The sequence below is a fragment of the Xiphophorus maculatus genome, chromosome 1 (assembly GCF_002775205.1).
Source record: "Xiphophorus maculatus strain JP 163 A chromosome 1, X_maculatus-5.0-male, whole genome shotgun sequence".
Taxonomy (NCBI): domain Eukaryota; kingdom Metazoa; phylum Chordata; class Actinopteri; order Cyprinodontiformes; family Poeciliidae; genus Xiphophorus; species Xiphophorus maculatus.
The window spans coordinates 1,308,706-1,321,532 of record NC_036443.1 but is presented as its reverse complement, the minus strand read 5'-3'; the positions used below and the strand labels follow the sequence as shown (position 1 = coordinate 1,321,532).

The 12,827-nt window shown below is 40.2% G+C and overlaps 1 protein-coding gene across 1 annotated transcript; it reads right to left on the bottom strand.

Moving 5' to 3' along the window:
* Nucleotides 1–12,827, bottom strand: LOC102235068 (von Willebrand factor A domain-containing protein 1-like). Its single transcript, XM_023337334.1, has 6 exons — nt 12,435–12,827; nt 5,082–5,639; nt 2,898–3,224; nt 1,924–2,199; nt 1,397–1,672; nt 1–969 (listed from the first exon to the last, which is right to left on the bottom strand). The coding sequence occupies exons 1-6, from the start codon at nt 12,508–12,510 to the stop codon at nt 941–943; spliced, it is 1,542 nt and encodes a 513-aa protein (XP_023193102.1). The 5' UTR covers nt 12,511–12,827; the 3' UTR covers nt 1–940.

The window sequence follows — 12,827 nt, the reverse complement described above, 5'->3', positions numbered from 1 at the left end:
CATGTTTTAAGTAAGTTTATTGAAACCTTGTATGAGGTTTTAAATGGAAAACAACAAAAAAATAAATGCAGGGAAAAATCTGCAGAAAGCTAGTACACGACTTTACAGTAGGGGGAAGCAAACACAAGCTGTAAAACAGTAACAGTCAAAAAACATAAACTGAAGCTCCATATAGACTCAAAGTTGTTAGTTCCTATAAGGTTCTCGATAAATAAATATGAATTATAGACCAATATATAGATAGCAACTCAATGTGACTTTTAGTTGCACACATCTGTTTCATATGCTGCATCTGTCTGGTTCCAGAGTGAGTGAATGTTTTGTATTTAAAGCTCAAAGCAATGCAAAAGATTTTGTTATTCAGAACTTCACTTTTACGTGACCCTGCTGCACTCCCCAGAGTACATACAAGCAATCAATGAAAGTCTTAAAGCATGTGTTGAGCAAGAAAAGTGATTTAAGTACAACATTATTTGTAGTAAATGTGTATTAGATGTTCCCATGGTGTTAGGAGTTATAAAAGAAAATGCAGATTTGGACACATGGTGTGCATATGTTGTAAAGCTCTTCTGCAAAACATCCCAGAGAAGCCATCAGCATTCCCAGCCTTCCCTGCTCTGGGTCTTCAAAAACAGGCCGCTGAAATATTCCACATTGCTAGCTTGGGTCATTTGATCAAAGAAATTTAGATCATCTACGGGTGACAAACAGATCGGACAGTAATAAAGACAGATAATACTTTTCTTTGAATTTGAGATGTTTTGCAGTCAGTATGTGCGGCAGGTTTATGAAGTGCCTGCTCCATGAGCCAAACCACATCTCTTCTGGATCATGTCCACAGAGGGGGAGCGGTACTTTGAAGAATTATGGAAGGCAGTCAGCATTCTTTCTCATTATCCTCCCTCCTTCTTTGGTAAGGTGCACGTGTGACGCAGGGCTGCTACGACTGGAAGTCGTATCCCCAAGCATCTGAGAGGAGAAAAAGAAACATTTGCAACCGATTGGGATCATATTTAAACTCCATGTAGATAAAAAAAAAAACAGTGCTGTTTTTTTGGTTTGGTTTTGCATGTAAAGGCAATCATAATTCAAATAATCATCAAGGGAAAAAAAACCCCAAATTTTCCTACATGCTGACAGCTTTAATTTACATGGGTGTTTAGATGTACAAATATGTCTAAGTTATTGTCATTTTAGGGAGAATTACTCCCTCAAGTGATTATATATTGTATATACTGTATATAGGTATAGCTATATAATTTATCTGTTTATTTTTTATTATTATTATTTTGCTTCCACTTTCACAATGCACTAGTTTATTTTCGGTCTTTCATATGTCACACTTGTCACATTGCTAATTTTATAACCCAAATGACCTTTGTCTTTCTGGACTCACCTGAGTGAAACTGTGCTGTGCAACACAGTCCATCCCCCCTTGCCGTTCGATAAATGGGAGACACACAAACTCTGGCATAAGGGGGAAGGTGTGTGAGGCGCGTCGACAGAGAATCGGGTGGAAGGTAAAGGGAGGAGAGTTGGTTGGCGGCTGAGCTTTGCTGCCCCTCCCAGGTGAGCCAGTAGCCCCTCAGACCAGCTGTGCTGCCCCTCCAGTCCACCTGCACTGAAGCACTTCCCACGGTGGTGAGCTGGAGGTCGTCCAGGGCTGGAGTCACTGGGCACAGAAAGCTCCTAGCAGTTAGTCAGGCTTTATACCAAAAAGATTGGAGAAGTTGAAAAACAGAAGGCAGCAATTTTGGGACTAAACTTGAGACTGCAGTATGAGGATATGAAGGATAAATTTGATAAAATAGGAATTTCTATTCATAAAAGTATTATTAATAATAGTCAAAACTATTATTAATAATCTGTACCAGAGACCATGAGAAAACTCAATCCCAAACTCAAACTCTTCTCAATGCTCACCTTCTTGTGTGCAAACTTTAACTGACATCGATTTCTGCTTTCCTGAGGCATGCCGGGCAGTCACTGTGACCAGGTATGTTGACCCTGGCTGGAGGTTTCTCAGCAGGGTGGAGTTCTGTGTTCGGCGCACTGTGACGGTCTGGAGATTGCCCCTGGGCAGGGTGGAGTACTCAATGTAGTAACTTGTGACAGTGTCTGGCTGAAGAGGGCCCCAGCTCACCCGAGCACTGGTCTCCCCAGACTCAGAAATTGTTACAACAGCTGGACTCTCAACCACTACAAGAATAAAATAAAAAAATGATCATGGTAGACACATTTTTTCAAAGGTAAGAAATACTGACTGATGTCCAAAAAACGTTCTAAGGATGTTTTCACACCATATAGTCCAGACGACTCAGTTCTATTGAGGTCAAAAATAACAATATTTGTTACATTTTTAGCTGATTTGGTTTTCTTTCACACAGCACTGAGTCAAACGATCCGAACCTTTGAAAAACCTGTTACCCTCCTTGCCTGTGGGGGCGCTGCACCAAGAATCAAAGAAGGAAAAGACACAAAGATCTCAGACGAAGACATAAGCTCAACTTCCTGCTTCACAAGATTCAAACAAAAATAGAACAGTCTCATAGCATCAGATTTTAGCAGTTGAAAGGCTTCTTTTTAGTAAAAGATATCAAAAATTTCTCCCTCTAGCATTTGTTTTGGTTATATTTTCCCAGAATACCCTACACTATAGTTCGCTTCCTGCTTTTGGAGCGGTTTTGAACCAGAGACAAAGGTTTTTAGGCAGACCAGAGTCAGTTTTTTTGGTCCGTGTTTGAGTTCGATTGCGCAGTTAGTTCCCCAAACAAACCGTTTGGACAAGAGTTAAGTTAAAGCTGACTAAACAGAGCTGGTGTGAAGGCACCCTTAGCTCAACAGTAGCAGAAAATAACAGTGCACGTTTCTGGACACAGTCTGGGAAACAATCTAACCTGGCTTTGTTGTGAAGGTGGTGGAGAGTGTGTTAAATGTTATTTCGTTAGACTCTGGAATCAGGCTGACAGAATAGGTGGTGTCTGGCTTTAGGTCAGTCAGTCTGAGGCTATTCAGCTGCGTGGACTGGATCAGTCTCTGGTACTGGTTTCCACCGGTGCTCGGACTGGTCCCTGATCCGCCGCCGCCACCACTGCCTCCAGTTGAAACTTCACCAAAGCGAATCTCGTAGTGGCCCGTCAGACCAGACAGAACGGGCCTCCAGTGGAGAGAGGCCGAGTTGGTGGACACGTCTCGTACATGAAGGCGCTCAGCTTTGATTATCTCTGTTTGGGACAAAACCAGGAGATTTTATTGGTACTGCAGTGCAGTTTAGGGGCTAGGAGTAATTTGGTCAAGTGTCATAAGTGTCAACAAGGAAGGTGGCAAAACAGATAGCTAAATATGTCCAGACTTCAGACAGCCTCCCACAGACACAGGCTCTGCTTTCTAATTGCATTCTTTACTCCTGCAATAAGACAACTTGAAATAACCAACCCGTAAACTGTCAGCAATGAAACAGCTACAGAGAGCATTGATATATGTGCTTAGATCTTTGTGCCAATTAAGGACTACTGTATTTCGCCTACATATACACAGGTTTTATTTATGCTGTGCATCATATCCTCTGTATGCAACATAAACTGTTATGAAGTGGGCTCTGCAAAGTAATATGCCAGTTACCTAATGCAGCCTGAGAATTGGGCAAACTCCCTACTGTGTATTTATGTATGTCTGACATAGTGTTGGAGAACGTAGGAAGGGAAGTTGAATCAGTAATCCATTAATAGATCAGCCGGTCACATTTCAGAGAGTCTCAAACATGCAGGAGTCTCATAGTGTCCTGGTATCCTGTCTATACTTACACTGGAGGAACACCATGCCTTACTGGCAACCCACTGCACTTACTGCAGGTCCAACAATAAAAGAAATGTCTACAACAGTTAATGTTTTGTTTAAAGGACACTTTTGGTAAAAATTCCTTTAGATGTTTTCTGTATGGTTTCAACCTCAGTCTCAGTACAGCTGGATTTTATTGAAATCTCAGTGGACTTAAAGTAATTTCATTTTACATAACTTGTTCAATAGTTAGCATTCTATATGTTGGTAATAACTGAATAATCACCCAACAACTGAAATCTGTAAATTTTCCTTCAATCATCTCTGAGAAGTTGTCAGCAAGTAAATGCAGCAAAATCCAAATTTTCCTCCCAATTCATTAAAACCATCAAAACTAAGAACTTCAAACATTTTCAGTCAGCAAATACATCAGCTGACAGGTTACAGTTTGATGCTCTTTTTTAGTTCACAAAAATAAAACATATATCTATATGTTTCAATGAAATAGAGGAAAATTATTAGTGGTGAACCGATTGCAGTTTTCTGGCCAATCACAGATTACGATCCTTAAAAAGTCTGAACTGCTGATTCTGATTTTGGCCGATGCCAGTTTCTTTTGTCTGAAATGTTGCTAAACATAGCAGGGAAGTCACTGAGTTGGCAAAAGAGGGGTTAACTCCAAACATGCAAACATTTCCTGATTGGCCTTTATTTTTTGTGTTAAATTTTGGAATAAAAATAAGACTTTACACAAATTGTGACATTTGCAAAATATAGTTTTCACTTGAAATGAGAAATTATGTAAAGTTCTTAATTATTACATTTTATAACAGTTTTCTGAGTCCTAAATATGTTTGTTCTTCCAGTAAAACGGTAGGCAGCTTAGAAACTGCCATTGTAAGAAGTGAGAGTAAATATATTGTTATATTTGGTATTCGGTCCTCAATGGAGACTTCAAATAAAACATTTGAGAAAAAAAGTTGCTAGTCAGAAAGCCGCATTTCCATTAATGACAAACAGGGGGCGACACTTTTGTTTGCAAACAGCAAATATTTATACAAATGTCAAATAGAAAATGAGCCTATATTTAACTTATTGATTAGTGATGATCTTGTAACTGATGCCACCTGTGAAAGTTGCAGGACTCTGGCCCTCGAGGAATGCAGTTTGAGACTGGTTTAGGAGCATGGCAGCCAGTGCTGCAACAGCTTATATAGTCATGGAAGAAAACCAAAGAGCCACAAGCCAAAGAGCTGAACTTAAAGCTTTTAAAATAGAAGAGCACCTTTCAGTAGCAATCTCACCAATGATAGCATCGCGCAGGTCTTTGGTGATGATGCCCATGTCGTCAATGTCCACAAAGTGCAGGTGGTTTTCCACAGGAGGGGTCACAACCTCCCTCAGCACCTTGTAATTACTGTGCCCTGTTGAGACCACCAGCAACGCCACACCCTCCTCCCGCAGCTCAGCCATCGGTCCAATCACGTCCCCTGGCTTCACCCCATCAGTCAACCACACTAGTACTCTGGGCAGCCCTTTTCTCGCCCCATCGGACGTCCCGGGGCGCAGCACCCACTCCTTGGCCATTTTGAGAGCATCCACAGTGTTGGTGTCCCCCCTCAGGGGTCGGATGTTTGTCAAAGCCCCCTGGAGGCCACTTTGGGTACTGTATCTGTTGAAGCTGAACTCCAGGCGTGGCTTGGTACCCACCTGCAGCAGCCCCACTCTCACTTGATCCCTTCCCAGAGAAAAGGGGAGCAGGAGCTCCGACAGGAAGGAGAGCATGCGGGCGTGCTCATAGGATGTCACGCTCCCTGAGGAGTCCAGCAGAAAGAGGACGTCACCCTCGCAGCAGTTCAGCACTGTGGAGGAAAAAAATTATGTATATAGTCATAAACCTCCACTGAGATTCCTTCTCATTCCTGCAATATTTTCCACAATCGGCTGCCACAGAACACCCTCCCTTTCACAATCCAAGTTCCTTGGAAAAACGCTGTCTATTACAGCAATCTTATGGGGAATATTGTCAGCATCAACGCCACAGCGACATGTGCAGATAAGCAGCACTCAAAACAAACAAAGCAGCCAGTAAGCACCGATGAATGAAAGGCAGCTAAGGAATGAGCCAAAGGGTGATTTTTTTTTTCAAAACAAGTTGACATAAACAGTGAACAGAACAGTAGTTCCTGGATAGTTGTGGAAAAGGGAGTGAAAAAAAAAACAAACTGTAGGGAAATAAAAGACATGAAATCGAGTGAAGTGCAGAGGGAAGAGGGCAGGTCCAGGTGAGAGACAGAGAGGAATGCTGGGTAGACATATACACATGTACATTCACACATATAAACATATACAGTGTAAGGAACTGAATCTAACAGAGATAAATGGCTGCAGACGTTCAGAATGATCATTAATCCAAAGGAAAACAGCCAGACCAGTGGTTCAGAAAAACAAATCATGTGAGAGAAACAGCAATTACATTTAGTTTGACTTCATAAGAAGAAAGCTCAGACAAAAGTCTTCAGAGGTTTAGTTTTCTTTGAATCCTCTTTAGAGCTGAAGGCTGAGAAAGCAGCACAGCACCAGCCTTTCCTCTCCCACATGCCCTCCATCCACACCCACACCTTTATTCCTCCATGCAGCTCAGGAAGTATTTACGTCTCTCTTCTTGTTTGGACTTTGGAGTCTGTGTGCTGGTCCTTACCAACCCGCACAGCCTCCACCTAAATGCAGGTGTGGGTTTATCTGCTGAAGTCAATATTGTCTAGACCAGGGGTGTCAAACTCAAATACACAGTGGGCCAAAATTTTAAATTGAACAAAGCCGCGGGCCAAGGTTGAACAAGTGAATCTTAGGAGTACTAGGTTTTCGACCTCTCCCCAGATTTACTGAAACAGTGCCAAAAGGCCCTGAGTCCAAACTGACGACTCTGATGGCTCAAATTAGCATTCTTCTTCAATTGTAAATGTGGCCGTTGACCATCAGGCCAGAAGGTAGGAGTATGAATAGTCCATGTTGGGGGTGGGTATCTATGATACCTACAACTAGTCAGTTTAGTTTTGAAGCATACATGAAGTGTTTTTGGAGAGATGTGACCGTATGCAACGAAATTTCGTTCTGTATACACCCTGTGCATGCAAAATGACAACAAAGTCAGTCTAAGTCGAAGTCTAAGTCTAAGTCTAAGGAACAATTGTGCAACTGTGAGATGCGTTGAGGCCATTACCAGGGTACTTATAAGGTAATGGCCTTATTTACAGAACAAAAGCAATCCTTCAGGTCATTTGGCCTATCTCTAGACTGCATAGGTAAATGTCAAACTGGACTAACTCCAGTACTTCCAGTGCTTAATATGGACCCAAACAAGTTTTGATTTAACAATAAATATTGAACAAGCAAGGCTTATATAACTTAAAAGTGCAGGCGTGCAAAATTGAGTTGCTAAAAATAATAATAAAACATATAAATGGCATATTAAAAAAAATTTAAATAAAAATTGAATGCCTCCTTTCTGAGGTAAATGTCAAAATTAGCTTCGTACACAGACTAATAAATTTGAAAATAAAATAACATAACAACTATGAATAAATCATTAAATAAACTATGAATAAACCATTCAGGCCTTGGAGTAACAAGAAAAGGTGCATAGAAAACGTATTTATTGCTCATTTTGCGACACACTGATCTACTCTGATGCAGCCAAGTCAGATATCTGGCATCGTTTTTTGGATGCCAGTTCATCAATGTCGGGGCTCAGAGTTTGAGCTGAGGAAACCTTCATTATCGAACAAAGATGTTCGTCAGTCAGACGTCTCCTGTGAGACGTTTTCGTCATCTTCACTGAGGAGAAAAGTTGCTCACATACATATGTAAACAGATATTCTGTCTCCCACCTGTCCAGAAAAGTTCTATTTTCTGTCTTTCTTTTTGCCATTTTTTGGTAGAGTAACACAGTGACAGCTGTAGTTTGAGGTCGCAGTGTGGTTTGGGGGAGAGGCCCGGGGATGCGGGGTGCGCCGGGGCTTTCAATCGAAGGAGTGCGCAAGAAGACGGATCACCACCTTCCTAATACATCCATGTCCGCTACCATAAGTGCTACTGACACAGAGGAAGATGCGTGTCTGCCTCTGTCCTGATTGACGTGCCAAAAAAACAGCAGAGCATTATGGGATTTGTAGTATAACCCAATGTATAATACCGACGGGCCGGCTCTAATATTAATTTGAAATTGCCTCGTGGGCCAAATATAATTACACTGTGGGCCAACTTTGGCTCATGGGCCAGAGTTTGACACCTATGGTCTAGACCCTTTACTGTCTGTGGCTGATGCAGGTAGCAGTGTCACATAACCACGGGACATATCAGACACATCATTTCAATTAGAACTGGCTGATAAGTTCATTTTTATTGATTAATAGAATTTATGGTTTTTGAAGATTTAATCTTTGGAAAATATGAATTTTTTTCTATGAATGTATTTCTTGAGTTTCCATAGTTCAAAGCGATGCCGCCATCTTGGTTTGCAGGCGCGCTGTACAGCTATTTTGAACATAGGTCAACTCTATGAGGGAAAATTAGAGCCGAGCTATGATTTATTTACTTATTCATGAGAATAACGTCATAATATTACCAGAATAAAGTACAAATATTAGGAGAATAAAATAGTAATTTTATGAGATCTCCAACATGAAAAAACCCCCAGAAACTTAAAATGAGGAATATTGAGCATCTTGCAAAATTATCTATTGGTATAAGTTTTTTAGATCATTTTTAAATTAAAATTAGCATTAAATTATTATCAATAGCAGGACTTTGAAAAAAATCAGGCAAACAGCTGTGACCTGGGGTGGTCAGGTCAGATTTTCAGAACTATATAGAAGTGTTATTCTCATTAAAATGAAATTTTTCTTATATTTAATATGGTTTTATACTATATCTATGAATGGAAATATGAAAAGCAAAACATATGACCCATGGACGATAAAGGTACTGTGAATTTCATAAACGAAACAAACATAACTTCATCAAATTCTAGTTTTCTTTTTCTCAACAAACAAAAATCAGGAAAAGTGGTTCCTGTGTTGTTAGTCCCCATTTACTCTAATATCCCTAAATAAAACTGGCAAGAGTGTATCTGTGTTTAATAGGAATTAACTATATAATCGGCAAAGACATCGGTATCGGCCGATATTAGTTTTTTTTTAACATATTGGTCCAATGAGTAAAACTGGGCCGATATCAAGAGCTGATATTTATTTCCATCTTGTTGCTGTTTGTGTTTCTGGAGTCGGTGATGTTTATTATTTATTATTTCTGGTCATGTGACAGTGATGCAGCACAAAGTTTGAAGAGTTTAACTGAAGCAGAGAAGCAATGCCAACAGTGTGGTTGTTTGTGTAGTTGAAAGGATATAGAATAGAATGGAATAGAATTCAACTTTATTGTCATTGCACTGTCACAAGTACAAGCAACGAGATGTAGTTTGCATCTATCCAGAAGTGCTCTATGAGATATAAGTATTTATTTACAGATGTACAAGACTATGTATGTATGGACTATAAGGGGTTATAGCAAAGAGATATAGATAGTGTGTATAAATATAAATATGGGAGCTATATGCACAGATTATACAGATTATACAGAATATACAAGAATGTTAGGGAATGGATTATATATGTATATAATATAATACAAGATAAATAATGGCAGATAAAATTTACAGGTTGTATGTGTGAGTGAAGAAAACAGTCCGTGATGTGTGTGTGTGTGAGGATAGTCCATGTGTTATTGTTGTATGAGAGGATAGGGGCGTACAGTCCTTATAGTTTATGTTTTATGTCAGGAGGCGTTCAAAAGCGTGACAGCTGTGGGGAAGAAGCTGTTCAGGTGCCTGGTGGTTCTGGTCCGTAGGCTTCTGTAACGCCTCCCAGAGGGCAGGAGGGAAAAGAGTGTGTGTGCTGGGTGAGTGGAGTCCTTTGTGATTTTCCCGGTATATGGAAATATATACATAAAATGTATAAATAATTTTGGTAAAGGTTGGTCATCACCATAACTGAAATATTAATATAAGTATATTAATATTTCAGTAAGACAGTGATCCTAAACATGCAGCCAGAGCTCCAAAGTAAAGGTTTAAATTCATGCATGTGTTTCTAGCGGTTCAGACATAAACCCAGTGGCAACAAAATTCTGTTTATAGATGCTATTATCCAATCTGACTCAGCTTATGCTAAAATCAGAAAAATCCCAAGAGAATAGATTAATTTATGAGGCAGTAGGACTTCATCAACTCTCAATCTTGATTGTTATGAAAACAAGTTTTTATATATATAGTATGACTATACACTGATGAAGTATAATTACTGCAAGTTCATTATCTCATCTGGTTTCTATTAATGCAGAAGCAAAGTATCAGATCCCACTCACTAATACCATAGTTATAAAAATCCAGACTCATTAAGAAAACCACAACTGTCACAGCCGCTAAGTTTAGCCACTAATGGTCGCAGTACCACAGCTGTTTTGATGTTGGTTTAGAAATTAAAAGCTGTCAACATGTGGGTCATTCCAACTGGCAATGAAAGAAAATTCAAGCATTAAAACTAAATCAAAGTAGAGTCCTCATGTTTGCTTGTTTTTAGAAAACATGAAGGAATGGATGGATAGAGTTGATTAAATCAACTCTATTTGATTTAATCAAATAGAGTTGATTAAACTCTATTTGAGTTTAATCAACTCAAATATTGATTAATATCAATATTAATCAATAACTCAATAAGTTATTGAGTTAATTTCTCCCACAGGACCAGTGTTGTATAGTAACGAAGTAAAAATACTTCACTACTTTACTTAAGTATATTTTGGAGTACTTCATACTTTCCTGGAGTATGAAAATTTTTGATGACTTTCACTTTTACTTCACTATATTTCCGAACTTAATTGCGTACTTTTACTCCGATACATTTTCAATGTGTGGTTTAGTTACTCGTTACAAAAAAGCGAGAGAGAGAAACGAAGTGTTTTGATCCCACCTACTGATTAGCAAGTAGCAAGCAGGCTACCAAACAACGTCCGTAGCCTACTTGCCTGGGCTTGTTCATCACCTCCAATAGGATACACCTGCTTCGCTTCTCCCATTAAACATAAAGCAAGTCTCGCAATCAGGAACAGCCACATGGAGGAGGAGACGGAGACCACAACGACTGCAACTACGTCGGACACGGCTCCAGGGGAACCACCAGCTGGTGATAGGGTGACCAGACGTCCTCTTTTTCCCGGACATGTTCTACTTTTCAGACCTAAAAAGATGTCCGGGGGGAATTTAAAAATTGTCCGGGATTTTGGTCAATTGCCTCAAAACACATCACATAGCTTACAGTGCATTGTAGGGCACTGCTCACGGCGCTGCGTGTCACGTAATCCCTGAGCCGCGTCAGTGGGCAGCATCCACCCCCCCCCCCCCCCCCCCCCCCCCCCCCCCCCCCCCCCCCGCTCCGAAGTTTTCTGGGTTTTTTTTTTTTTTTTGTATAATGACCAGTTGTGTGCACCACCTATTGACTGATTCACTGATTTGTGAAGTAGAGTAATCGTAACAGCTCTTTTTCTTCATGTTGGCCGCATTTTCTGTACTATTTATTTTTCTCATTTTCAGCACTGACCTTACTTGAAGGGAAAACTTAAGGCTTACAAAAACTTTGTATTTTCTGTCCTGGAGGGTTTACTAAGAAGCTGGTTCAGTTGTAAAGCAGGTTAAGTTAACCTTGTGCTATAGGTAAAGCACCTAATTTTCTTAACTAAGTGATGCCTGCAGGTTTATCTATTAGCAGGTTCAATTTTGCCTGCACTTGGTTGTGTACATTATTTTAAGTGTATTTGACAAGTTTACCAAAATATAAAAAATGTCATTCAACCTGCATTTGCTTTGTTTTACTTTTTACTTGTACTTTTCATTACATTACTTGAGTACATCCATTTTTACAGTACTTTCCATACTTAAGTACAAGAAGTTTCAGATACTTTAAGACTTTTACTCAAGTAACATTTCAGTCAGTGACTTCGACTTTTACCAAAGTCATATTTTGGAGAGGTACTTGTACTTTTACTTGACTCTGAGATTTCAGTACTTTATACAACACTGCACAGGACTGTTCTATCCTCCCCTGCTGTAATGCTGAGAAGTGTATGTCTGATTCCTGTCGGGGCACTTGGGGCCATCCGCTGCCTGCCTGTGTGGTCCCTGGATGCCCTCTGGTTTGGGAACCCCCTCCTGCCTGAGGCAGTGGGACTTCATCAACTCTCAATCTTGTACCTGGAGCCATGTCATGTCAGTGAGAACAGTGGAGTAATATCAACCCCACCCTGATCCACAGAACAGACAGTGTGTCCATTTAGTGGAGCGCTTTACTTCCTAATGGCAGGAGTCACAGACATCATTGTGTCATTAATGCATTTAAACTCAATTTATGTTCACTGACTAAAAGTTACAAATCATTGATCACTTTATTTTAAATTAAATACGAAAGTGAAATCTAAGTATTCAGCTAAGTCTATTTATTTTTTTACTCGTTCAGGAATAATAAAGTCAACATTATAAACGAGAACAATAGTTGTTTTTTTGTTTTGTTTTGTTTTTTAAAGAAGAAGGGTTTCAGTTTCGTTACCTCCTTCAGGTGCGGAGTTCTGCGAACACACCACCACCACCATCATCATCATCCATGTTAACATGTGGCTATCCATCACAACGGCTGTGAATCGGTTCCCGTCGAGCAGAATATATCACAGACCTTCTGTCTTCCAGGCTCAACCATACATTGGCCGCAGCCCGGAGGCGCACACTTCCCTGTCAGTAAATCACTGCCAGGCGCATAATTTACGAGAGTCACATCCAGCGCGCCTTTACTTTTACTTTTTATCGGTCCTCTTCGCTGCGCATGATCAGCTAAGCTCCGGAGGTGAAATTAAAAAACTGAAGGCAAAATTTCAGACCATACGTGTGCGCAAAAAGTTTGGACCCAAATGCCCGTCTCTCTCTCTCTCCCTCTTTCTTACTGAAG